Source organism: Salminus brasiliensis, chromosome 17 (assembly GCF_030463535.1).
Source record: "Salminus brasiliensis chromosome 17, fSalBra1.hap2, whole genome shotgun sequence".
In the NCBI taxonomy this organism is placed as follows: domain Eukaryota; kingdom Metazoa; phylum Chordata; class Actinopteri; order Characiformes; family Bryconidae; genus Salminus; species Salminus brasiliensis.
This window is the reverse complement of record NC_132894.1, coordinates 35,603,712-35,631,278: the sequence shown is the minus strand read 5'-3', so window position 1 is coordinate 35,631,278 and position 27,567 is coordinate 35,603,712. Positions and strand designations below refer to the sequence as shown.

Here is a 27,567-nt window from a genome sequence, read left to right as displayed (position 1 = left end):
CACACACACACACACACACACATATATATGTGTGTGTGTGTGTGTGTGTGTGTGTGTAATTATATATATTTACTCTCCCAGTTCTGACTCTTCCCTTTATATATATATATTTATTTTATATTATTTATATAAAATACACACACACACCACACCACACCACACACACACACACCCAAGAGAGTCCAATTCTATTGGCTGTATTTCTCCACAGGCACTAGACAAGCTGTGTCAGTAATGGGTGCAACTCAAAGCAGCTGAATATATTTATTAGAAGGGGTGTCTACAAACATTTGGACATGTAGTGTGTATGGGTATTTATAAATGTGTATTCTGTATTTTTTTTATTCTTAATACTAATCTATTTCTATGTGCCGTTTGTTCTCTGCTTGTTATTGATCTTTTTCTTTGATGATGGTTTGCACAGTGTTCTTGGGTATCTTCAAAGGTGCTTTTATCTGAAGCCCCTGGTCAGGTGGATTAGTCGTGATCAACTGGGAGGAGACCCTAAGGAAGACCCAGGACCCACTGGAGGGGTTATATCTGCTGTCTGGGCTGGGAGCACCTGAGGATCAACCAGGAGCAGCTGGTGGAAGAGACTGTGGCTTCTGCGCTTGCTTTATTGCCACTGTGAGTCTGAACTGGCCTCAACAGATATGAGGAAGATGATGATGAGGATGATGTTTTAAAATGACAGTAAAACTTTGCTTATATCAGCATTACACAAGTGTCTGCAGGCATCCCTGAGCTCCTCCTCTTCCTCGTCTCACTGCCAGCTCTGACGGGACTCTGCCCAACACGGTAAAATTCCCACGCCTGGCTGAGGAACCACAGGGCACCAAACAGCCAAGTTTCCAAAACATCTGGACAAAGCGGTCTGCTAATGATAGCCAGGCCTGCTGAAGCGAGTTAACCCTTTAATGAGTTTGACTCCTGCTGTTCACACGGTGAAGGAAGTGCTGGACTTCCCTCTCCCACCGTCTGAGAGGAAATCATCTCCTGTTCCTGGTGTAAAGGCCCTTAAACCCGGCGCTTAAGCCGGAGTTTATACACTGAACCACTTCCGCAGGAGTGGAGCTGTGGATTTCAGCGCAGTCTCCCTCACATCCCTGTGGAATGTGGCTTTTCCCACAGCGGGTCATCAGTGTGTTTGTGCTGAGGATTAATCCCAGAAAACACACACTTCCCTTTCTTCCCACAGAGAATGACCTGCTGTAGAGACGGCACGTCTAGACTCCAGTTAAGGGTTCTATAGCAGAAGCAACGGTTCTATACAGAACCCTGTTCAGAACAAAGTGTCCATAATAACATCCAAACATTCCACAACTAGTTACATTTGTGTAATTGTGTACTGGAATCGTGTACTGGAATTCCACTACTAATTACATTTGTGTGATTGTGTCCTGGAATGAATATGATGGATTTAATAGGATGGATTAAGGACAGAAGCACGACTGGGATTGGGACATGAGTGTGTTCTTGCCTGTAAAACTCTGTATGACGTTATAATAAACACACAGTCCGATCAGATAAATATACTATATTGTTTATATCTCTGTCTCTTCCAGTGCCCTTTCTATTTTACTATTGTCCCTGTCTTACTGTCTATCTACCTATCTGTCTGTCTCTGTACCTATCTGTCTATCTATCTACCTATCTGTCTGTCTATCGATCTATCTGTCTGTATATCTCTGTCTTTCTGTCTATCCATCCATTCGTCCATCCACCCATCTATCTATCAATCTGTCTGTCTATCTGTCCGTCTGTCTATCTATCTATCTATCTATCTATCTATCTATCTATCTATCAATCTGTCTGTTTTTCTGTCTGTCTATCTATCTATCTATCTATCTATCTATCTGTCTGTCTTTCTGTCCGTCTGTCTATCTATCTATCTATCTATCTATCTATCTATCTATCTATCAGTCTGCCTGTCTGTCTATCTATCTATCTATCAGTCTGCCTGTCTGTCTATCTATCTATCTATCTGTCTATCTATCAGTCTGCCTGTCTGTCTATCTATCTATCTATCTGTCTGTCTGTCTATCTATCAGTCTGCCTGTCTATCTATCTATCTATCTATCTATCTATCTGTCTATCTATCAGTCTGCCTGTCTGTCTATCTATCTATCTATCTATCTATCTATCTGTCTATCTATCAGTCTGCCTGTCTGTCTATCTATCTATCTATCAGTCTGCCTGTCTGTCTATCTATCTATCTATCTGTCTATCTATCAGTCTGCCTGTCTGTCTATCTATCTATCTGTCTGTCTGTCTGTCTATCTATCAGTCTGCCTGTCTGTCTATCTATCTATCAGTCTGCCTGTCTATCTATCTATCTATCTATCAGTCTGCCTGTCTATCTATCTATCTATCTATCTATCTGTCTGTCTGTCTGTCTGTCTATCTATCTATCTATCTGTCTGTCTATCTATCTATCTATCTATCTATCTATCTATCTATCTATCTATCTGTCTGTCTGTCTGTCTGTCTATCTATCTATCTATCTATCTATCTATCTATCTGTCTGTCTGTCTGTCTGTCCATCCATCCATCCCTCTGTTGTTTACAGTCTTCCTCATCCTTAGTTAGGGCCAATTTGGGCCACTGGAGGGCAGCAAAGAGCCACATTACACCCCGAACTTAAACGACCCTCTGTCCCCACAGCAGCATCTTCAGCTCTGAGACCTTCCTCCTCATCAGCTCTCCAGCCCCTCATATCTCATGGTGTGAACCTTCTGAGAAGCTGTTCCTCAGACGGGTCTGTCCAGCAGTCTGAAAACAGCCGCTCTTCGTTTTAAGGCTGTTTTACGGAGGGGTTTCTCCTCTGACGTCTCCGGGTTTCCACTGACCCACGTGATTCATTTCAGCAGCACTGTGAGTTCGTTTCCCACCTGTTTTCCGGTAAAGCCACGCCTCCTGCGCCGTGATTGGCTGGGAGTTGCAGCTTGAACCATCCTCCAATGAAAGTGAGGCACTCGAAGTAAAAAAGTACTGAAATGATCCGGTCCAGAAAAGGCTCGAGGAACTTCTGCAGCCGCCCTGGAAACGATTAAAGGCTCCATATGCAGCATTTTCCTCATATTTCAGATTCTGTGGTCCAACCTCTGTTTATCCATAAGAATTTAACTGACTATGCATTTAAGACTGATATATGTAAATGAGCTTTGTAATGATTGGCTACCATCAGACCAGGCTGAAACACTCCTTAGAACTTCAGAGCAAACGGCCACAGGTAAACATCTGAAAAAAAGGCTGTATACATATTCTCTGAATTCACGAACTGAGCCTTTAAAAAAACTTTTTTATAGAAAATAAGAGGAACATCATTCACTTTGTGATGATATGGGTCCTTTATAGATTTAATCACACTGTTTTAACCCGAAACAGACTTCCGCGTTAGCTTGGGACTGAAGGGAACGTGACCGGTGGGATACGTCAGGCTAACCTGCTTACCAGCGGCCTGTAAGCTTAGATCTGGCAAAAATACAATCAATAAAAAGGCAATGCACAAATATCAAAATTTCACTATATTATATCACTACAAATATTTTTAAAAGTTCACAAAAGATGCTGATCTCTAAGTCTTATTAGACTTTAACAAGCGATTCAGAAATCATACATAATAATGTGTAGGTAAATGTGTAGGTACATAAATTATATATATATATATATATATATATATATATATATATATATATATATATATATATATCGTGTGTAGGTAAATGTGTAGGTACATAACTTATATATATATATATTGCCTAAATCCTGGGTATAATCCTGGGTTTAATTTCTGAATTATATATATATATATATATATATATATATATATATATATATATATATATATATATATATATATATGTGTGTGTGTGTGTGTAGGTACATAAATTATATATATATATATAATTCAGAAATTAAACCCAGAAAGATTTATAAAAATAAATAAATAACCCACACGTATATATAAATATATATATTTTTAATTTAATTTTTTAATTCATTAATACTTTTTTATCTATACATATATTCAAATAATGAGCCTATAGTAACCTTTTAATACATTTTAATACATTAGTTTTTTGTTTGTTGTAAACATGCATTGTTTGTTTGTTTGTTTGCTTAACATTGACAACTTGTTTTAAATCACAGTCGTCATTATTTACTACAATTATTTCTTAAAATATAATGTATTCATAATTTGTGAAAATATATTCATCATTTATTAAAATGTAATAAACCGATTCTAATGCTAAAACGTTAGCTCCCAGCTTACGGTTGCCAGGGTAACGCAAAAGACCGCCGCACCGTCCAATCGGCGACCTGCCTGTGAATTTGAACCTCTAACCAATCAGACGCTAGAGGCGGGCAGTCTCTAGCCAATCGCAGCGCTGGAGGCGGGGTTTACTGGAGAACGGGTGGGTTGTTAAAAAAAACAACACAACAGTCCAAAGCCCCCCGCGAGCTGCAGCCACGGGCAGCGCAGGCTTCAGCACCCGTCCAGAGAAGAGCTCGACCTGTGCAGGATTACTGGACGTTTTCGGAACCGTTCACCTCTGCTCGGCTCCCTGCTGCTCGGTTCACTCTTGAGGATGTCTGTGGCGGGTCTGAAGAAGCAGTTCCACAAAGCCAGTCAGGTAAGGAGACGCCCGAGTTCCGCTGTGCTGGTTTCAGAGCAGCTCCAGGCTTCAGGCTTTCCTTTATCCCCCCTCTTCACGCCTGGGGTGGTCGTGAGGGGCTGCTGAGATGAGCTCCATCCTCCTCGGTGTGGAGATGGTGGGGCTGATGGGTCTGCAGCAGCAGCAGAGATGCGCCATCCATCTAATCTGTCCTGAAATCTTCTAAAACCTTCTCAGAAAGCTCGGGTTTCTTTCTGCAACACGACGAGGTCCTCAGTTTACCCTGCTCACCCTGCTCCTGACCCAGCACCTCGTCCATGTGTGCTCCTCCTGGCTCTGCTCACTCTCTCTTTCTTGTTCATTATTAGCAGGTTAGCTAACACCAAGCTACACAATGAGCTGGGACTAACAGTATGGTGTCAGGCTTGGTCTGGATGCTGGATGTTCAGGTCTCTCCAGAGCTGATTCCAGGATGAGATGTAGAGGAAGCTGGTTTTCGGCACATAAGCGAAGCCAAACCCCATCAGATCCGTCTCATGCCACCTACACACAGGCCTGGAGATGAGAATTGTTTGGGCCTAGATGCTCCTCACGACTTCCTTTGGCTTTCAGATACTCAAAAAAGCCCTGAAAGCCCTTGTGAGGTAATTGCTTGGAGGTGTTGGTGACTAATAATAGATTTCTATACATGAGTATTTTCACAGGACCTGTGGCCCACAGTGAGAAGGGAGGCTCAGCCAGCAGGCAGGATCTAGGGACCATCTGGATCCATCTGGTCGTCGTCTTTCTCGTAGGAAGGAAATGAGGGCCTACAGGTGGCATAGGACCCGAGCAGGCGTATGGATGTTATACGGCAGGGTCCGTCTCCTCCGGTGGAGCTCGGTTTAGTTAGTGTAGTGGGTAACGACACCACTGTCCATGTTGCAGGCTAGGGTTCGGGTCCCTAGCTGGACAAGCACACCACAGTACTGGATATAAGCATATAAGTGGAGATGGAGATGGTATGGAGATATGGAGGCCTTATCTTACCCAGATTGGTGGATCTGCCCCGCTGCTACACTGACAATGACACTGTAGAGTCGACATATGGGGATTAAGCTTATAATTATCACCATAAACAATATTATCCAAATGATCCAAATAAAATAAAGAAGCACCACATATGGCTCTACTATCTGCCCAGGTGGCCTTCACTCTCCTTCTGGACAAGCCTGTCCACTTTACTCCATTACCATTGTACTGGAGAGCAGAGCTCATGTACCAGAGTACCTTTAAGAGACTGAACTTCTGTGTTATAACATTGAATAAGGCAAATACACTATATGTCCAAATGTTTATGGACACCCCTTCTAATGAATGCATTCATCTATTTTTTTACGTTGCACACAGCTTGTCTAGTCCCTGTAGAGAAGTACTGCCAGTAGAATTGGAGCAGATAAACATGAGCTATTGGAACTATGCTTACTGCCAGGCTGGGGCTAGAGGGGTATAAGCTGCATGCAATCAAATCCTCACAGCAATGCTCCTCCTCCAAAATCTAGGACAGTTTCCCTGGACAGTAGAGGCAGTTACTCCAACAAAAGCAGGATCAGCTCTTTTAATACCCTTGATTTCAGAAGAAACAGTGAATGAATGAGCAGGTGTCCCATTACTTTTGTCATAGAATCAGTCTGCCCTGGTACTCTGTGAATTTTATAACAAATTTGCTGCACATTATCTAGTGAACCCAGATGAATTGTCCAGTGTTCGTTAAGTACTTACTAAATCCTCGATGTGCTTAGAAAAGCATGCTGTGTATCACAATAGCAACATTTATCATAAAAAGTAGGGATGGACCGATACCACTTTTTCCTTTCCAATACCGATACCAGATTTTTAAGTATCTGCAGATATCGAGTAATGATACCGATGCCAGCTCTGACTTAAATGCTCAATAAACTGCTGTAAATCCTGATATTTACAGTGTTCCACTTTTTATAGGTGGTTTATCCCAAATAAGATCTAATAAGCTTCAAAGAACAGTGTTTACCAGTGCTATTGCTGATACGATACTGTGTGAAGGTGCTAGTATTGGCACCGATACCGATGCGGTATCAGTATCGGTGCAACACTAATAATAAGATAAAATACTTGTCATATTGCCCACCCCTACACAGAGTGCATTATTAACATCATGACATGTTGGATAATTTCATCTTGGGGGAAAATTAGTGAAAATTCCTGTATTTTTAAATATGCCAATATATCCTGTATACCTCAGAAAATAAATACTGCAATGCCTTTTTACCATATACTTCATGGCCTATATATATGATATATGATGACTTGGACAAAATACACCAGCTAACCAAGTGCTATCAAAACCCCTAATAATGTAATATTAAATACAATCATTTAAATTCATAATTTGCTTCACAAAACCCAACAAAATAGGAATAATTCTGCTGTTTATAATAAAAACATGCAGTCAGTGGCCCTTGCCACAACAGTGCCTCCGCCATGTTTGACACTACACCCAGTTAACCAGGACTGATTGCACACTTAATTAGTGCAGCGCTCTGTGTCACAGGAGTGAAATCTTTCCTAAAAATTATGATATATCATTACATTCCTCTTCCCTATATGTAACCGAGGATTATATAAGATTAGCACGTGTTCCATGTATTCATATTGAAAGTGAAAGATGTCAGTCTTTTGTGTCTGCACAGGTTAGAACTTCCGTTAGATGTTTTCCTGAGCTGTGTGGTCAGCAGAGAGCCAGGACTACGTGACCCGCAAAACCCAAAGCCATTACCTTCAAAAGAAGCATGCTTACCTTCCTTCACCTCTGTAACTGCAGCTGTGTTAGCAGTATCAGATACGATCAGCACTTTCCTAATTACAGCCTGTTGAGTGTAAGCTGTGGTGCTTTCTCTTAGAATCAGCAGTTTTGTGGTAGCCAGGCTGACCAGTGACTGCAGAAACATGGACACCGTGCTTCCAGTCCCCTCCGTTCTATAGAAATGAAGCCAAAACTGTCCGCCATGTTGTCAAATTTGAAACCAGACTCTGCTCAGTAGAGACCAGACTCATTTAGTAGACCCGTCCCCTTCTCCCAGACCGAGCCTCAGTGTCCCAGACCGTCTTCATTGAGCTTCCAGCGCAGAAGCAGAGCAGATTTCCCCCTGGACTCACAGTCTGTCCGGTAGGTGGACAACAGCTCCAACAGTAAAATTGCAGCTCATGTACGTTCCTCTACAGCTCAGCTCAACTCCCTGTACTGAACAGAAAGGGGGCGCCATGCAGGTCCTGTAGGCCAACGCTCTCTTCCAGCCAAGGCAGTCTGTTCTCTACAGGGACTAGACAAGCTGTGTGTGTGTGTGTGTGCATTTGCACATCTGTGTCAGCAACGAGTGCATCCATTTGAAAGGGTGTCCACAAACATTTGGACAGGTATATGTTATGTTATACATGCTAGTAATTGTGCCTCTGCTCATGTCAGTCACATTATTATGTGCAGTTTAATTTGCATTAAGTTATTAAGGGGTTCTAGGCTTTCAAACAGCACTACAGTCTACAGTCCTGCCGTTACACTACCTTCACCATGTTTGACAGATGTTGTGGAACGCTCCAGATAAAGGATCGCCACTCTTGTTGTGCATTGCTGCAAAACGAAGCATATTGTTAAGTTCTGTGCACTGTTATTTCCCAACGAATTACTCACGCTTGCGTCCGGCTGTGTGACGAGTGCATGAGTCATTCTACAGTAGAATATCTGTAGTACCGGGTACAGTACTGGGTTTTCCCTGAACAGAGCATGAGTATTTTCCTGCGTTGTTTATTTTTTTATCTGTTCACGCCGTCGCTTATCTTCTGATCCAGTGCTGTTGTTCTTCAGCTTTGTGTTTTTTAACCCCTGCTGCTGTAATTTTGCTGGTTGAATGGATTTGATGGGGAAAACAGCAGTGAATCTCAGGGAATCAGCTTTCCTGTTATTAGGCTTTAGTGGAATATGTTCCAACATGAGGCTGAACAAACCTCAGCTAGAAACACAGTCGGCAGGTAGTGTGCACTAAGCTGTAGCTGCATTATAGACAGCAGAACATCACGTTGCCAGAAAATCGCCTGAATTTCACCCTTTTAATGGTTGCACACTCATTAGTTATGGGTGTTGAATCAATTGAAATGGATTTAAAAGATTCACTTCTCATCGTCAGATGCCATTAGTCACACTGGATTAGTCATATTACGAAGCTTAACTTGTTATAGTGTACTTCTGCCTCAGTCCGTCCTCATAAAGCCTCTTGTCTCCACTCTGGCCTTTCCACTTTAAGCACATTTTCGTTTTGATGAGTTACAGAGAAGTACAGTATGCAGTACTATAGCTTTTTTACTATAGAGTTCCGTCCACTGTAAATAATGCTAGCGTGTGACCTGACCTGTGTTGGATATGCTAATGAGCGTATCTGTGCTCATATAGTGGAGTTATGACTCCCTGAACTCCTCCTCCTGGCCCCTTAAGCCATATTTAAATATATACCCCTGCTTCTGAGTTTAACTCCGTGTTGAACAAACTTTCTTACCATTCCTACATCCAGGAAACCGACCCGACTTCATCTCAGCCGTTTGAATTTTCTATTTAGTAGACTCGCCCCCTTCTCCCAGACTGAGCCTCAGTGTCTCAGACCGTCTTCACTGAGCTTTCAGCGCAGAAGCAGAGCAGATTTCCCCCTAGATTCCCAGTTTGTCCAGTAAGTGGACAACAGCTCCAACAGTAAAAGTGCAGCTCATGGAAGTTCCTCTAAAACCCCATCTACTGAACAGAAAGGGGGCGCCATGCAGGTCCTGCAGGTCACCGCTCTTTTCCAGCCAGACCACAAGAAAGCCGACCCGAAGTCCAAGGCAAAAATATACTTAGTCCGACCTCCTGTTTCATCATCATATGGGTGTGGTCTGTGGGTGTGGTTATGACATAACTGAATCAGGTCTACACCCCCAAGCCAGGGCGGCACTAGCAAAAGTCTAATTAAGTATGCACAGTCAAGAATTTGCATATAACTGTGTACTAAGTGGTTATTGACTTTCACCAGGTATTCCAGTCGGAATGCCCATGCTATAATACTACCTCCGCCATGTTTAACAGATGATGTGATCTGCTTCAGGCAACATGTTGGCACTTTTGTGCAGCATATTGTTAATAATGGAATAGTAAAGCTGCGATAGGGAGCTCCTAACCAACCACAGTGTCGTTTCCTGTGTGCAGTGAGCAATTTTTGATTCCCAAGTATGTTTTAAATGTAAGTCTTTACTAAAACAAAATTCTTTACTGTAGCTAGATTTGACCGAGGGCATGAACCTACAGGGTCAAAGGGTTCATTTCAATGTCAGGGTGACTTCACTGTTAGGCTGGGCTCTTTGTTACATTGCAGTAGCAGCAGTTCTGTGATATTTCGGTCCTGATTCGATACAGAATTGAATCAGATTTGTTGTTTTTGCAGACGTCGGATCGATGCCGTGCTAATAGACAGATTGATTTCCCATCTCTTAGCGGAGAGTCTCGTACACAGGGATGCTTGAGTGCTGTATTCTTGAGCTACAAGTGTTTGGATAGGTGGAAAAGAGGCTTGGCTCAGGGTGTCAGTACAGCTGTGGGAATCTAGAGCTGGTGAATCATTACTGATCTACACAAGCGCTGCTGAGAAGGCGAGGCATTTTTTATGGTCTATTAGTTTTAAAAATCTTTGTTATTGGTCATATTCAGCTACTGTAAGTTGCACCCATTGCTGACACAGATGTGCAATAGCACACACACACAGCTTGTCTAGTCCATGTAGAGAAGTCCTGCCAAAAGAATATGAATCTCCAGAGCAGATAATAAACATGGACCTATTAGCCAGGCGTGGTCTAGAGGGGTATATAAAGCCCCCCGGTATTGAGCTGTGGAGCAATGATGGTGGTGGAGCTCCATCCAGTACTTTTGGGACAAGTGGGGGATGATGAGGTGTGGTGGTGATCATCATCCAACATCCTGATCTCACTAACACACTTGTTGCTGAATGCAATAAAATCCAGTGAATGAGCAGGTGTCCCAATACTTTTGTCAATATAGTATATCACTCTCATAATTCTGAATATACTCTTAAAAATAAAGGTTCTACAGGGGGTTCTTTGAATGATGCTATGGAAGAACCATTTGTGGAGAACTTTATAAAGGATTAGCTGTAAAGGTTCTTTACACTCAAATGGTTCTGTATGATATTAATAAATGTGGTTCTGCCATCGCTCTTAGAACCCTTTGTAGGACCTTTATTTTTCTAAAGACTTTAGTAAGGCTGGTCAGAGTAGTCAGTGGTAGTCTGACTTCCACAAATGCCGTGGTTCTTCTCCAGTCAGAGTGACCCGATCCAGAGGCCTTGTTTACTCCACACTCCAGCTTGACGCCGGCCTCATTCAATATTGATCACAGCTGATCAATAACACACGTCCACTCCTTCAGAAGAGCTGTTTATTACCCACATCACTGAGTGCTTCCTCAGTTTGCACACTGTGAAGGCCTGCCTCATCCTGCGGCTGGAGTTTATCTCTCTGAGAAATGCGAGGAATGTAAACTGCTCCTCAGAGCCATACGTCCTGGGTTCTGCTGGCGGAAAGAGCAGCAGTGTCTGTCTTCAGCTGAAAACAGCTGTCCCGAGAAAAAATGGGTCAAATAAACAAGGTGGGCACGCCCACACATAAAATGTGCAGTAACAGGAGTGAAGACATCGGAACGGCGTCTAACACCTATAGAATCACAGGGCCTGCTTACGCGCATCTTGCATCCGGATGGTATCTGGATCTACTTTGACCGGATTCTGTTTACACTGGTCATTAAAATGCGTCCCAGTGTGACCAGATTAGAAGCCAACACATACATCACTTCCTGTTTTACTTCCTGTAAACAACGGTTTCTCCTCAGAACTGTCCTGCTGAAAAGGGGGTCCTACAACTTGGCATTTCCGCTTGTCTGACAGAATCCGATCACAGGAACCGCACTCCTTTTACACTTGTATTAAATGCAGATGAATCCGCCTCTGACCACCTTTGGTTTGAGTGATCTGATTGCAATCCGATCACAATGCATCGTAGTGCGGTTCGGAATCTGTCAGGCAAGGGGAAATGCCAAGTTGTAGAACCACCAAACCTTGACGCTGACCTACAAAGCCCTGAAAGGACCAGCCCCTCCGTACCGCGATCCGCACCAAGAGCCCTTCCAGCTTCAAGTACGGCTCGGCTCGACCCGCCATCCTTTAAGATCCACAGAAGACGAGCGTCCAGGCTTTTTTCTGTCCTGCACTGAAGTGGTGGAACGAACTTCTCCTGGGTGTCCAAACAGCAGAGTCCAGCGCTCACTGTCCTCAAACCCAGACTGAAGACCCTCCTCTTCTGAGAGTACTCAGGCGAAGAGAAGAGTATTATGGTCTCCATATTGACTTGTGTTTAGTAGAGTCTAAGATTAGAGGAGCTTTGAACTATTAGTCTATTCAAACTAGCTGAGGTTCTTCTTGGGTAAATAGCAAAGCACTTTTGTAAGTCGCTCTGGATAAGAGAGTCTGAAGAACAACCTGGGATGCTTCACCAGCAGGACTGAAGAACACATACTGGAACACATGCTGGGGCGGCTGGTAGCCTAGTGGTATAAGACGTGAGCTTGCTGGTTTAAATCCGAAGGCTGATCTAGGCCTATCTGGTTGTCGTCCTGGTAAGTGTAGCGTAGTGGATAACAGCATGGCCTTGGTACCCTTGGTAGACTAGGGTTTGATTCCCCATCCAGCCAAGCCCACCACTCTACACCAATAAGCAGGGGTTAGAACGATTCTAAGGGCCTGTGACTGACAGGGGCCCTAAAAATTTATTACTTGATTATTTTGGCAGAATTGTGGGGCCCAGTGTAATGTCTTCTCATAGGGCCCCATCCCTGACTGTGCCCCTGCCAATTCAGTTCTTGGGCAAGACTCCTAACTCCTCTACCTGTGTAACACAATTGAATGAAAGGAAGGAGGTTTACTCCGCTGTTGGGACACAGGCGGTTCTCCACGCTCTCAGAATGAAAGTAGAAGCTCCAAGTCACAGCTTGCCCATTTTGTGAGGATTGGCAGGCCATGTTTCTGTGCTTCAGCTGATTTTGTTTGTTTTGTCGAAATTCCTGAAAGATTGTGTCATGTTCAGATCTCCAGGCGTCCTACTGTTATTGTTACACTATAGGGACAAAAGTATTGGGACACATACCTGGGGCATATACCCCAGAAGCACATCCTGCAAAAACAGCAGTGTTTTGTTTACAGCACTTTAAAGATGGTGAATCTACGAAGCCGTACTAATACTAATTCATAATGATGCTCTATTCACACATGGGCTCACTCGGACATTACCCAGACTTTGAACTAGGTGGCTGGCAGGATAAAGTCCAGGTAATGTCCAGGTTGACCAGCCAATCCGGACGTTTGTGTTCACACATACAGCTCCTCCGAGTAATCTCCGGAAAAGTTCTGGGTTAGCGTGAATGTGTGAAAGGAAGGGAAAATGAGGTTTTTAAGGATACAGGCCCTTCTTTAAAAACTGCGACTATCTATGTAATTCACCTTATTAATTACATGATTTGACCAAATTACTGATAAACCTGCGTCTGCTCTACAACAGCTGCAGGATGTGCTGGTCGTTCACGCTCTCTGAAGTGGCTGACAGCTAACACCTTGGCATAAACAGTATCTCAGGTGTGAATGACTGCGTTTTAACCTCTGGTGATGGATATTGATGGATTCCATCAGCCAGCTGTAGATTTACGGGGTGCCAGCGCCGCCCCTGTCTCCGCGGTGGCAGTTAAAGAGATTGACTCTGTGCTTGGAGGCAGAAGATGTGCCATTACTTCTCAGCTCGAGGCCTTAGAGTGACTCCTTCTAAAACATACTCCTCACCTCACTTGATTCATGGTGTCGTTTGATTCATGTCTTTGGCTCTACATCTTACAGGCCTGCAGAGAACTAGAGAACTTCCAAGATGTTTCCAAAGAAGGTGTTAGATCCCTCCATCCAGGAGAAAAAGAGACTGCCAATATTTGAGCGTTAGCGCATTGCTAAATATATGGCAACAACATCTAAAAATGCAGGGTTTGTTGAAACAAAGCTATGTTAGCAACCTGTACGCAGCATCACATGATCACTCACTACTTTAGCTTTGCACTGGAGCTAACAGCTAGCAAGTAATGGAAACGTCTTGCTAACTAAAAAGGGCTAATTTGATTAAAAATGATCATATTGTGGAAAACCAAATTGTAAGAAAACCAAATTGTAAGAAAATTCTTCAAATTAAAAATACTAATAACCAGATCTACTAAAAATAACTAGAATCGCACACGTCCAGGCAGTGGCTGGATTGGACTGGACAATGAGATTCTCAAAATATGAACTTACAGGATAAACTGGGAATATAGGGGGGCTCCAAATCCCCCCTGGAAGCTCAATGAAGACGGTCTGAGACACTGAGCTTGGTCTGGTAGAAGGGGGCGGGTCTACCTCTGGCCTCAATGGCTCAGACTCTAGTTGCAGATTTGTCAATATGGCGGACAAAACGGAAGGGAGTGGAGCCACGATATCCGTGTTTTCTACAGTCATTGGTTTACAGAGATGAGTCTAAGTCCAGTGTTTGTTAGCAAAGTTAGCTTAGCATCTCCTGTTGTAAACAGATGGCAAACATGTCCTGGATGACTGTGTCTAAACTCTCTGTCTTATAGACTAGCTTACACGGTTTCTCACATCTTTAAACATGGACTGAAGTGTGGCCAGAAGCAGGCCTCTAGGTGGCCGCTACTGTGTTTAGCTATGCTAATGTACTTTCACCACGTTTAAAAATAACAAGGAACGAGTCATTCAGTGTGAGAAAACACACAGACAAGTCTATCAGACATTACCGAGCATTGTGCTTGTAGCAGCATTAGCCTCATAGCTCCAGTTCTAAAGCTACAGTAGCCACCTTCAGCCACCAAACATGCCTTGTCTGATGGACTACGCTCAGGGTAAGTGTGTAAATGAGGTTTTCTGCCAAACTGAAACAGTCTACTACTACTAAAACAGGCTAATTAGCGACCCATCAAAACAGAAATCACACGTTTGCTGTAAATTCTGCTCGCGAACACAGAAAAGCAGAGCGAAGAACATGGTTTTCACACTGCGATTGTTTGTTTTGGACAACCCAGGAAAGGCACTGTGGATTGTCTGTTTGTTACGGGGTTGTATTGTCTTCATTCTTCGGAGAGGAAAAAGGTTGGAGCGCCTGCTTCGTGAAAAAGCTCTTTTGTAATCATTCGTCTTCACCGCGGCGGCCGGGACGCCGGAAATTACATTGTGAGAGAAAGAACATGTGGTCTTTATTGTCGTCCTTCGTTCTTGGCCCCCTGTGGAGCCCTGGATTCTTCCTGTAGGTTTACTGGCCTTCTGACGGAGCTCCCTTTTCATTACATTCCCTCGTACAGGCTGGACATCAATCATCGGGGCACAACAGCATTTTAAAAACAAATTTTCCTCATGTTTAAAAAAAAGAAAAACAAGATGTAGCTAGTAAAAATGTAAAAGTTATTAAACTTAAAAAAATAATAACCAGATCTACTAATAATAACTAGAAATGCACACGTCCAGGCAGCGGCTAGGCTGTTGTGCCGTGGTCAGTAGGGTAAAACTAGGGCGTTTTTGCTGGGCGGTTGCTTGATAGTTGCTGTGGTCTCCCAGCTGGTTTCTGTAGTCTCGCTAAGTCGTTGCTAGATGGGTGCTATAGTGTTCCTAGTGGTTGCTGTGGTGTTACTTAGCAGTTTTTAGGCAGTTGCTATGGTATCCCAGGTTGTTGCTATTGGATTGCTAAATGGGTACTATGTGGTTCCTGTGATGTTTCTACATTATTGTTATGATGTTAGTAGGTGGTTGCTATGGTATCCCCGGTTCACTCTGCAGCCCATTTATAGAAACTGATCGACAAAATTCTACAAAAAGCCCATTTTAAGTTTATTGGAAGGTTTTTGCATGATTTCTTACTTATATTTAAGTGTTCATGCAAGTGATGCCCAATTTCTCTCTGCTCTGCTCTGCTCTCCCACGCCGTCGCTCGGCCTCACAGCGACTCCTGTTTATCCTCGTCTTTGTATCTAATCTCAGCTCCACTTTGCCTTGAATTAGTTTGTGAGATTCTGTGAGGGGTCATGATGACCTTCCTGTAAACTCTTGAGAGGAAACGGCCTCTTGGAGCAGAGCAGAGCTGATGTCGAGCAGTTTCCCTGCTGTTATCGTGAGCAGTGATAGCAGTGAATTACTGTAAATGCAGCTGGATGTTGTTTCCTGAGACTCAACACAAATGCACTGCACACCCACACACACACACACTCACACACACACTCTTACACACTCTGCACAGCTGTGTTCCCTGCCGATAGTAACCGCTTCCCTCACTGGTGTAACGCTGTTGTGCCAACTGGCTTGGATGTCGTGCCATGACGTACCGGTCTGTAATTACAGGCCGTTTAAACACCAGAGGTCAAATGATAACTGGAGTGCTGACAAATTCATAGTGTTTTGATTTTTCTGTAAATTTCTGTGAAGTCAGAATAAAAACATTGCCATTCAAAAAATTAATACAATTATGAAATATTTTTTTTGTAAATGTATACTTCATAAAATAAATTCTTAAATAAGGATGGTAGCTAAATAAACGCTGCTGTCACTCCTTCAAAAGAACATCCAGCCGAACCAAAGCAGAGCTCTAAAACGGGCCAATTCAGAAACCCCAGAACTGTTACATCACAGTCTTGACTCTATATTTACACCCCTATAAATTAAATAAGCCCCGCCCACACACACGCGACAGCGACTTCAGGAGAACATGGTGTTGTTGATACTGGAGAGCAGCTCATCACCTCCAGAATGTGCTAGTTATTTGAATATGGGTTGCTACGGGAACCAGGAATCAGGCCTCGTAACCACGGCTTTTCCTGTGCCAGTATCTGCGGACTCGGCGTGCAATGAAGCGAAAACCAATGGGAGCCAACTGGGATCTGTGCTAGGCTAAAAGCTAAAGCTCTCTACTCCCTCAGCTGAACCGAACCGAGGCTCAACTCACAGCAGAAGGGAAAGCGGCGGTTTATTTTGATCAGTGAGACTCGAGGAAGACAAACCCCAGGGAAGCGAGTGGGGGCTAGGCTAAAAGCTAGCTAACTGTCTACAACCTCTTAATTACAGAGGACAGTAATATGGGGGTTCAGTTAGCGGTTGCCGGTGCTGTAAACAAGCCAGTCAGAGCCGAGTCCTGGGGAAAACCAGTGTGAAGTAAAATAACAGGGTGGTAAATAGGCTTGTAAAACTGCATCTGAGCATTTTCACCCCAAGCTAATTAATACAAAGTCCAGAATGAAGTTTTTATATGTCTAGAACTAAGTTCTATTATTTCTATATATTTTTTTAGGAGTGTGTTGATCCAAAACACTTTAATTATGAAACATCCATTAAAATAAGTTTAGTTTTGATTGGCGGTGTCAGCGAGTCACAGCCACAGCTCCTGCAGTTGCTCTCCAGAAGTCTTCCTGAGAAGATTCTCAGAGAGTAGCTCCAGTCGGGGGCTGTGTTACCATATTGGGCTAATTTCCTCTCTCTGTGATAGGCCGATGGCTAATTTTACCCTGACCTAGTTGATCGCTTTGGCGTGCAGTTTGTAGGAAGCCTCAGAAAGTGTGTAAGAGAAGGGACCCAGATGGGCTACCCTGGAGAACTGGGTCTACTCAGCACATTGAGGAATGTGCAGTATGGTGTAGCTGAACTGTACAGCATCTAATCTAATCAAGGCCTAACCGTGGGCCTGAGCTGTGGGGCTGGGACGAGATGTGGATCTTCTGAGGTCGATATTATTCTTATTAAAGTTCATGTTTGATATTTTTTTTAAATAAAAATTGATTGATGTTCAGTCTGCATTCAAACCGTTGCTTGATTGCACTTCTTCAGAACAGCACTCAGGCCATGGCAGGGCCTAGGTTCATTACTGCTTCCATTGGATAAACAAACTCAAGCAGCTTTATTATTATTATTATTATTATTATTATTATTATTATAAAGCCACACAAACATTTGAATTGAACCTTATTAAAAATATATATATGATACAGACCCTATAAAGCTCAGTGTCTCAGTGGGTACAGCATGATTGATCAGGCAAACACATGAATAGACACACACTGATCAGCCATAACATTAAAACCAGTGATGAAAACAACATTAATTTTAACTTGGTTCCCGTGGCCCCTCTGAAGGGGTGGATCCATTAGGCAGCGAGTGACCGGTCAGTTCTTGAAGGTGATGAAGTTGCTGAAGCAGGAAAAATAAACAAGCGTAAGAATCTGAACCACTTTGACAAGAACCAGACTGTGATGTTCTAGACAATGGCTGGGTCAGAACATCTCCAGAACATCAGCAAGCAGGTTCTTGTGAGGTGTGAAGTCAGTACCTACCAAGAGTGCCCCAAGGAAGGACAACTTTGGGTCATGGGCACCCAAGGCTTATTGATGCTCATGGAGACCCCGCCCACCTCACAACTTACAGGCTGTTTTGGCCACACAAGGGGGATCTACACCATATTAGGTAGGTGGTTTTAATGTTCTGGCTGATCTGTGTGTGTACTTCTCTCTACTGCAGGCTGAATATGGGTGAAAATCCCCTCAGTACTGAGCTCCTGTTGCCTCAGTGCTAAGAAAGGCCTTCTCCACTCTAGTGTAAACACACCGCCGGGACAGCAGCCCTCTTCCTCTGTTGTGTGTTTGATGTTTGCCGCCTGCAGGTTTTGCTCCCACCACGCTTTGATGCTTTGTGGAGCTGTGCTTCGTGGCCCTCACACAAAGGACACATTAGTCATGTTTCCTGACCATAGCCGCTGCTGTCCCACACCATACGGTGGTTTTTGTGGTTTGCGTCTGACCCGGGGGTCAAATCTGCTTCAATATCAGGAACATGCTTGAGTGCTTTCTCTTCTCTCCGTTCCAGCAGTGTGAACAGTGCAGTGCAGCCAAAAATCCTGATAACTGATGATTATTTTTGTAGTATAGTTAATTAAGACTGTCACCAGTCTCATCTTTTTAAAATAAAGTTAATTGACAAAAGTATTGGGACACCTGCTCATTCATTCGTTGTTTCTTCTGAAATCAAGGTTATTCAAAAGAGCTGATCCTGCTTCTGTTGGAGTAACTGTCTCTACTGTCCAGAGAAGAAGACTTTCTACTAGATTCTGGAGGAGGAGCATTGCTGTGAGGATTTGATTGCATTCAGCGACAAGAGCGTTAGTGAGGTCAGGATGTTGGATGATGATGATCACCAAAAGCACCATCATTCCAGAGTACTAGCTGTGTGTGTGTGTGTGTGCATTTGCACATTTGTGTTAGCGATGGGTGCAACTTAAACATTCAGGCAGGTGTGTGTGTGGCGCTGAATGTGCAGGTGCATGCTTGCATATGGAGAAGAAGGAAAAGGTTGGTGAGCGTGTGTGTGTGTGTGTGTGTTTGGTGTGTGTGCGGTGTGTGTGGGGGGGAGGGTGTGTGTGGGAGAGTGTGTGATAGAGATCTGCACAGTTTGAGTACAGTGCAGAAATCCAGCCTCCAGCAGGTTCTGGACTGGAGCCAGAATGCATCTGAACTGGGAGTGTGTGAGCTCCTGTACGAGCTGCACAGTGCGCTGGTGAGCTACAGCAGCTCTGATGGGGGAAATGTCCGAAACCGACCAGTAATAAAAGGAGAGGGGGGGGGCTGGAGGGGGTGCTCTGATGTAGTCTATTCTACTCTATTATTTCATATTCTGTTCTATTCGGTTCTGTTTTATTTAATTCTATTCTAAAGTACTGTAACACAGCCGGTTCTGTTCCACACTGATTTATTCTGTTCTGTTCTATTCGAAAATAGTCTAAATAAATTAGTCATATTCTACTCTATTCAATTCTATTTAATTCTATTCTACTCTATTCAATTCTATTCTATTCAGTTCTGTTTTGTTTAATTCTATGTAGTCTGTTCTATGTTGTCCTTTCTGTTCTATTCTATTATTTCTGTTCTATTCTATAATTATTCTATTATTTATTTCTATACTATTCTTTTCATTTTAGTTATGTTTAGTTATATAACACAGCCTGTTCTATTTCACACTGATCTATTCTATCCTATTCTATTCTATTCTATAATAGTCTAAATAAATTAGTCACATTCTACTCTATTCTGTTCTGTTCCATTCCGTTCGGTGTTATTTAATTCTATTCTAATGTAGTCTGTTCTATGTCGTCCTTTTATGTTCTACTCCATTCTGTTCTATTTTACTTTACTGTAACACGGCTTATGTTCCACAATGATCTACTCTATTCTATTCTATTCTACTCTACTCTTATTCCATTCTGTACCGTTCGGTTCTGTGTTATTTAATTCTATTCTAATGTAATCTGTTCTATGTTGTCCTTTTCTATTCTGTTATTTTCTATTCAGTTTGGTTATATGTTACTCTGTTATAACTGATCTATTCTATTCTATAATAGTCTAAATAAATTAGTCACCTAACTCTTCAATTCTATTTTATTCTGTTCTACTCTGACCTTTTCTGTTATGTTCTGTTATTTTGTATTTTGTTATTTTCTAATCAATTTGGTTCTATTTTAGTTTATTGTAACGTAGCCTGTTCTATTTTCTCTCTATATTAGATTTTATTTTGGTGTGGTCTATTCTATTCTATTCTATATTAATAAACAAGATTTTATTCTATTCTATTCAGATCATTTCTGTTCTGTTCCATTCTTTTCTGTTATGTCTGTATTCTGATATATTCTATTTTGTCTGATCCATTCCATTCTATTCTGTTCTGGAGTTGAATAGATTCTGTTCTATTGGGTTGAATTCTATTCTGTTTCGTTCCTTTTTGTTTGGTTCTCTATTTTGCTGTTACCACTAACTCTGAAACTGCTCTGCCTTCTGCTTTAGTGTCATGTGACCTGTCTCCTCTCTGTGGAGGTGACCGAGGTTCAGTAGAATGACGCTGGTCTTGATAATTGCGCAGATGTTGGACGTCTGATCCCAGCAGTGCAGCGCTGCCGTGCTAGACGGCGTCAGCACTCCGTTATTCTTAGCCTCTGTTTCACGCGGCGGCTCGCTGCGTGGCGCTGAGGCGGCAGTGTGTTTTGCACCTTCTTTGGGCGAGAAGATGTGGCTTTTCAAGAACGTTCTGCATGGAGGAACTACAGCCAGAGGTTCTCTCAACACCCACACCTTAACTTCTGTTCTCCTGCCTCTGACAAGACGTCCAGATGCTCGTATCTGGGTTCATTTATATATCAGAAGTAGAAGCTGATCTTATCTCCTCAGTAAAACTCAGAATGTGTAAACAGAAAGTGGTGGAGGTTCTCCATCACTGTGTTCATCATTAGAACATCTCCAAAGTTCTCTTCATGGAGGCTAGTATTATTTAGAGTTCTCCTCAGATCAACACCTGGTTTTGGGGCGTCCAGGGGGGGCGTCCAGGAGAACCCTGGAGGAACCGAGCTCTGTTCTTCAGACCAGCTCACCATCAAGATCTCACTACTTTCTTCAGAATGAGAAGCTCTTGTTTCTCCTTTTTACTGATTTATGTTCACCTCTGATGAGATCTGGAGCTTCTGCAGTAAAACTCTCTCACTGCTGAGAGACGGGGGTTAAATAATGGGATTAGGGGCCTAATCAGTCCAGGCATGGCCAAGGCTGTGGAGGACTGGGCCCTTCTAGCTGATGCTCTGCATTGGACACGACCTTAGACTCTAATGAGTCAATTCAGCGTGCACTTAATTGAATTGACTCTTTGTCTGCATGCTTTTGGTACACATAGGAAGTTAATAGTAGATAGTAGTGAGAGAGTTGATGGTTAAAGGTCTTCGACTGAGGCACTGTGGCCTGTAGCAGCTTCTCCAATAATGTTGTGTTGCCCAGTTCCCTCACTGGTGGTTGATTCTCAAAACAGCTTTCAGTTTTCATGTCCACCTTACTTAACCCCTTAAAAAAGCCTATGGGCCGCTGCCTTAGGTATTTATACCAAAGAATCGTCCCACCAGCCACTAATGTAGCTACGCTATACGATCAAATGCTCCAAAAATGTCCTGCAAGATGCTAAAAAAGTAGTTGAAGAACATAAGTAAGCTATTTGGACAAAAGTATTGGGACGCCTACTCATTCATTCATCGTTTTGTCAGAAATGGTTTTAAAGGGTATTAAAGAATTGATCCTGCTTTTCTTGGAGTAACTGTCTCTACTGTCCAGGGAGGAAGGACAGTACTAGGCTTTCTGTGATTGGTGTGGCGCAACAGATACCGTGTAGAGACTGGGGTTCGATTCCCGGTCTGGGTGACTGTGCTGCACTACACCAATAAGAGTCATTGGGCCTGACTCCTAACACCACATTGGCCCACCTCTGTAATACGAGTAACCTTGTAAGTCACTCTTATTAAGAGCGTCAGCTAAATGCTGTAAATGTAAATGTACTAGATATCCAAAGAATCGTCCCACCAGTTTGTACAGAAGTCCCTGTAGTTAGCTTTAAAGTGTTCAGGGGTTAAATAAGGAAATACTGTGAAATCTTAACACATGCAAATAAATTTTTGATCATGCCTCCCAGCCCAACCTGAGGTGTGTCCCAATACTTTTATAAGTCCATATAGTTTAGTTAATTATAAAGGCCAAATTCCCCCCGGTTTAAGTGAGCGACATGCATTGTGGTCTCGCTTCCTTCCTTGTTTAGGTCTAGAAAGTAGCTGCTGTTTCCTTTATTGCTCTTGCTTGTCGTTCCCACGGATCAGAAATGACATATAAACCCCTGTCATCATCAGGAAGACCCAGAGATTGGTTTTGAGCTTGAATCGACTTGCCTGAGCGCTGAGGAAAGTGCCTATTACACAAAGCAGCAGGCCTCATGTGTCGTCATTTTAGAAAGTTGAGTCATGTTGAGGTCGGGCTCTTTAATTTGAACTAACTCTCTGATGATCGAGTATTAAAAAAACACCCCGTTTCACTCCCCACTCACTTGAATTTAGTAGTACAGCTTGTGGGTGTTTAATGTAGCCATGTGTGGGTGGTTTTGTAACCGCAGCCTGCACTTGTTATGGAGCACTGAAATTGGAACGAGAGCGAGAGAGAGCGCGAGAGGTATCAGAAAGCAAGTGAGAGACTGATGGCTGGGTTTCTTCACATCAAAACGACGCCGTTGTGTGTTTACCTCCTTTACTCAGCTGTAAACAAACAGCCTGGTCATGGCCGGTGTCTGAAGTGTGCTACGATGGAGCTACGATGCATCGATGCACGATACATCCAACTGTGCCAAAAGTGTCCAGCAAGGTGCTAAAAAAAACACGGTGCTCCCTCAGAAACAAGAAAGAAGTAAGCTATTTGGACAAAAGTATTGGGACGCTACTCATTCATTCATTGTTTTGTCCAAAATCAAGGCTATTAAAAAGAGGGTCTCCAACTTATCCCATCCAAAAGTACTGGATGGAGCTCCACCACCGTCCATCATTCCAGAGAACACAGTTCTTCCACTGCTCCACAGCTCCTCAATGCTGGGGGGCTTTATTTATACCCCTCTATTAGCCCACGCCTGGCGTTAGGCAGCATGGAGCCAATAGGGTCATGATGTTTATCCTATTCTGTTGGCAGCAAATCTGTGTCAGCAACGGGTCAGCAACTTAAAGTAGCTGAATGCTTTCATTAGAAGGGGTGTCCACAAACATTTGGACTGTAGTGTAAGTGTGCTGATTGACCTGCTTTGGCAGGAATGCTAGGCTAATTGTGCCCTGCTATGCTCACAATGTTAATCTTCTTACTGAGTCTTATTCATGCTTATTGAAGCTGGTCAGGACTTCAGTTGTTGCTCTAACAGGTTAGTAGGGACCTGATAGTAGCCTGATCCCAGCAGTTTCACCTACGGCCTAAAGGCTACACACACATAGCCTTCGCGCTAAGTGGTAAAGAGCTGCATAACTTTTGGTGTAAATTGTTTTTTTATGCCTTATTTAGGTTCGGCTTGTGTCTCAAGGAATGGTTTTCGAGGTGTTAAGATAACTCACGTTGGGAATGATTGGGACGTACTTCGGGGATTGCTTATTTTTGTGGACTATTTCAGCATTAAAAACAGTGCAGGGTGCTTTTTGATTGGCTTTACTGCAGAGTTTTATGGATCGAATATGGAAATACTGTAGAAATAAACAGAATTGAATTGATTTACAGTGGAAATCTACAGTTTGTGATTGGAGAGGTGGTTTGGAGATGAGTAGATGCAGTTCCTCTTGGTGAGCATGACGTAGATCCCTCTGGTTTGGCTCCCGAAAGCTGCATGATGCAATTTAATGCTGGTCAACGCCATCCTGCATCACGCCTCCAGACCCCTCGTCTAATTAACTGTCTCTCTCTCTCTCTCTCTCTCTGTATCACAGTTATTGAGTGAGAAGATAAGTGGTGCTGAAGGAACGAAGCTCGATGAGGACTTCATGGAGATGGAGCGGGTAAGGCGTGCAGTGCAGTTATCATGATCAGAATTACATCAGGATTGTGCTCTCTCAGGGTCCCGGCTGCCGATGGCAAGCAGCATGGCTGGGATTCGAACCAGCGATGCTCTGGTTATAGTGACTTAGACCATTTTAAATGTAGCATTTCGTCCAGCCTTGTTCTCAGACTCACACACACACACTCTCTGAAGAAGGACTGATGGGGAAACCCCATGTCTTTTTGTTCCTCCAGAAATGGGAACATAACAGTACCACTGACTTTCAGAACAAACACAGTTCCTCCAGGAGCTCCTCGCTGCTTTCACTCACTTGACCTGATTCAGCCCTGCTGTTTCAGCTCTATCAGCATCATTTCCAAATCATGTTGTTTCCTCTCTTCTTAAAATGCTTTTCTGTGTTTGTTGTTTTGTTTTTTTGGTAACAGAAAATAGACGTCACCAACAAGTCTGTTTTTGAGCTCCTGACCAAAACCACAGAATACCTCCAGCCAAACCCAGGTAAGAGATGCAGTTGTTGCTCACTGAAATGTGAGCTGTGTTACATTTTCGAAACCACATACAGTCCAAATGAATCTCCAGACTGGTGGATTAAGCTTCTTTCTGGTGCACCCTCTGAGCAAAGCGATCCAGGGTCACCATGCTGAATGCAGAATGTGGGCTACAGCAGTGGTTCCCAACCCTGGTCCTGGAGAACCCCCCAGCTCTGCACATTTCACTGATGTCCTGCTTCCAACACACCACCTTCAGCTCATGGAGGGCTTCCTAAGGAGCTCATTAGCTGGGTCAGGTGTGTTGGGAGTCTGGACAGGAGACCAGTCCATCAGGACTAGGGTTAGAACCACTGGGCTAGTTGAGTTGTTTGACGCCTCACCCCCCAGCTTTGGGCTGTGGGGTTCCAACATCAGAACCTGACCTCACTGATGCTCTCGCTCTTGTGAGGCTGAATGCAATCAAATTCCAACGTCAAGTGTAAAGTCTGCAGGAAAGGGGGGCAAACATCACTAATAATTCCTTTGATTTAGGAAAATAAAAGCAGGTGTCTACATACTTTTGGACATGTTTGCTTGTTTATACAGTCATTAGCAACCCCCAAGAAGTCCTCTGTCCAAGGACTGTGGTGAAGATCACCCTGGCCAGATCCGAAGAGCTCCCTGAGGCCTTCAGAGTCTGAGAATGGGTTTAAAAAGATCTCAGAGCAGTTAGAAATCAGCTACTGTTCCAAACAGCTGACCAGCACGACCGGGTCAGACCGTCCTAGCAAGTTCCGCCCAGAAGCAGAACCTCAAGATCAGCAAAGAAGTCTCCAACTGTCATCAAAGGGCCTACAGGTAGCCCTCATCACAGCTGATGTCAAAGTACAGCGTCTGCCATCAGAAAGAGACCACACCAGTGCATTGATCCAGGTCCTGGTGTGTGTCTAGATGTTCCCCGGTAAATTTAGTCCTACCCTGATGTTTTCTGATCCACAGTAAATCTTGGAAGATCTCAAATCTGGAACTTTAAACAGTTTAACCAGGGATCTGAGGCAGGTTTGAGCTCATGTCTGTGTGTCTGGACTCTGGACTTTTGCAGCATCACGAGCCAAGCTGGGGATGCTGAACACCATGTCTAAGATCAGAGGGCAGGTGAAGACGACGGGTTACCCGCAGACGGAGGGGCTTCTAGGGGACTGCATGCTGAAATACGGCCGGGAACTCGGGGATGACTCTACATTTGGTACGACACCACACGAATACACACACGCACGGCCCAGTCTGATCCAGTAGATTCCAGCAGAACCTCAGCAGTGTCCAGCGTCTAGACGTCGTCCAGAACTACCTACTACAGCTGTTTATTAGAACACCCTTCATTTGTAGATTCTTTAAAACCCAGGTGTTTGAGTGTGGATGTGTCCCATAAGCTCCGCCCACTGTCCAGCACGCTCTTCTCTGATAGGCTGCACCCAGATGCCTAATTTTAATCATTGCAGCCACTGTAGTGAAATCGATATACTGTGGCGTCCCTTTAGCGTTCTCCCTTAAACAAGAACCACAGGCCAACTGCAGCGGATATCCTGCTCTGTGGTGGTGTCGAAATCATTGTCTCGCTTTCTGTCTGTTACACACACACACTCTCTTGCACACACACACACACACTCACACACACACACACAGTCTCTCACTGACTGGCCTCTCTTTCTGTGTGTGTGTCTGAATCAGGCTTCCTGTAATGTGGGTTTATGATCACAAAGCTCTTCTAGCGCGCCGTAACTCAATGCTGACACCTAGTGGTTGGTGTGTTAGTGGTCACTGGGCTGTTACTGTTACTGATTTGCTGCACTGTTTAAATAGAATTACATAACTAATGAATTAATTAGTTACATAATGTTTTATGTTTACTCCTGATTTACATCATTTTTTAATTTCTGTGTAATGTGGCCAAAACTAAATCACAGAACTCAATAATAATACATAATAAACATCCCATTAATATGATATAATATGTTAATAAATGAACAGGGTAAAGAGGGTCCGATGAAGCCGTGAGCTGAATGATAGGAGTACTGATGGGAGTGTGCTGTGTGCCGTGTGCTGCAGGTTGTGCTCTGGTGGACGTTGGTGAGGCCATGAAGCAGATGGGAGATGTTAAGGACTCTCTTGACATCAGTGTGAAACAGAACTTCATTGACCCGCTGCAGACCCTGCAGGACAAGGACCTGAAGGAGATCGGGGTAAGAGACTGACCAGGGCAGAAACAGGACTCTCTGACAGCCACAGATGGATCAGTCTATCTGTCTGTCTGTCTGTCTGTCTCTCTGTTGCTCTGTCTGTCTGCCCATCCATCTATCCAGTTCCTAAGTATATAGTAGGTATAGCGGTGCAGCCGCTGTGCACTGATGGATGCTAGAGACTGCAGTGTTGCTCTCGGTTCCTCCTCTGCTGCAGCATCATCTAAAGAAGCTGGAGGGACGGCGGTTAGATTTTGACTACAAGAAGAAGCGCCAGGGGAAGATTCCAGACGAGGAGATCAGACAGGCTGTGGAAAAGTTCGAGGAATCCAAAGAACTGGCAGAGCGGAGCATGTTCAACTTCTTAGAGAACGATGTGAGTTCTCCAGGAAATCTGAGCAGTTTTTTAGAAACACTAGCACTCTGAAGTTTCTTAATATTAAATTATTTGTAATTTATAATAAAAGTATTAATTTTATAAACTAGACTAGGTTCAGTATTTCATTATTTCACTTTTTTTTTTAGAAATGCAAATCAATATATTATGCACTATTATATTATAAATATAATAATAGTAATATTTGTTTTATCAATAAGAATTTCTGTAATAATAATTTTAAATTAACTTTATTCTTGATCTTATAGTAAAGTATAATCTTTATACTTTTTGTATTAGAACCGTTGTTGACACCATACCAAACTGTCAGTCCTT

At 43.3% G+C, this 27,567-nt stretch overlaps 1 protein-coding gene across 2 annotated transcripts in view; it reads left to right on the top strand.

Moving 5' to 3' along the window:
* Positions 1–4,447: 4,447 nt before the first annotated feature.
* Positions 4,448–27,567, top strand: part of sh3gl3a (SH3-domain GRB2-like 3a) — a 34,698-nt gene continuing 11,578 nt past the window's right edge. For both annotated transcript variants that reach the window (XM_072660691.1, XM_072660690.1), the window contains exons 1-6: positions 4,448–4,637; positions 24,078–24,146; positions 24,574–24,646; positions 25,721–25,864; positions 26,725–26,858; positions 27,073–27,231. In XM_072660691.1, the coding sequence (XP_072516792.1) occupies positions 4,593–4,637; positions 24,078–24,146; positions 24,574–24,646; positions 25,721–25,864; positions 26,725–26,858; positions 27,073–27,231 (624 nt within the window). In that variant the 5' untranslated portion in view covers positions 4,448–4,592. The remainder of the gene's footprint in view (positions 4,638–24,077; positions 24,147–24,573; positions 24,647–25,720; positions 25,865–26,724; positions 26,859–27,072; positions 27,232–27,567) is intronic.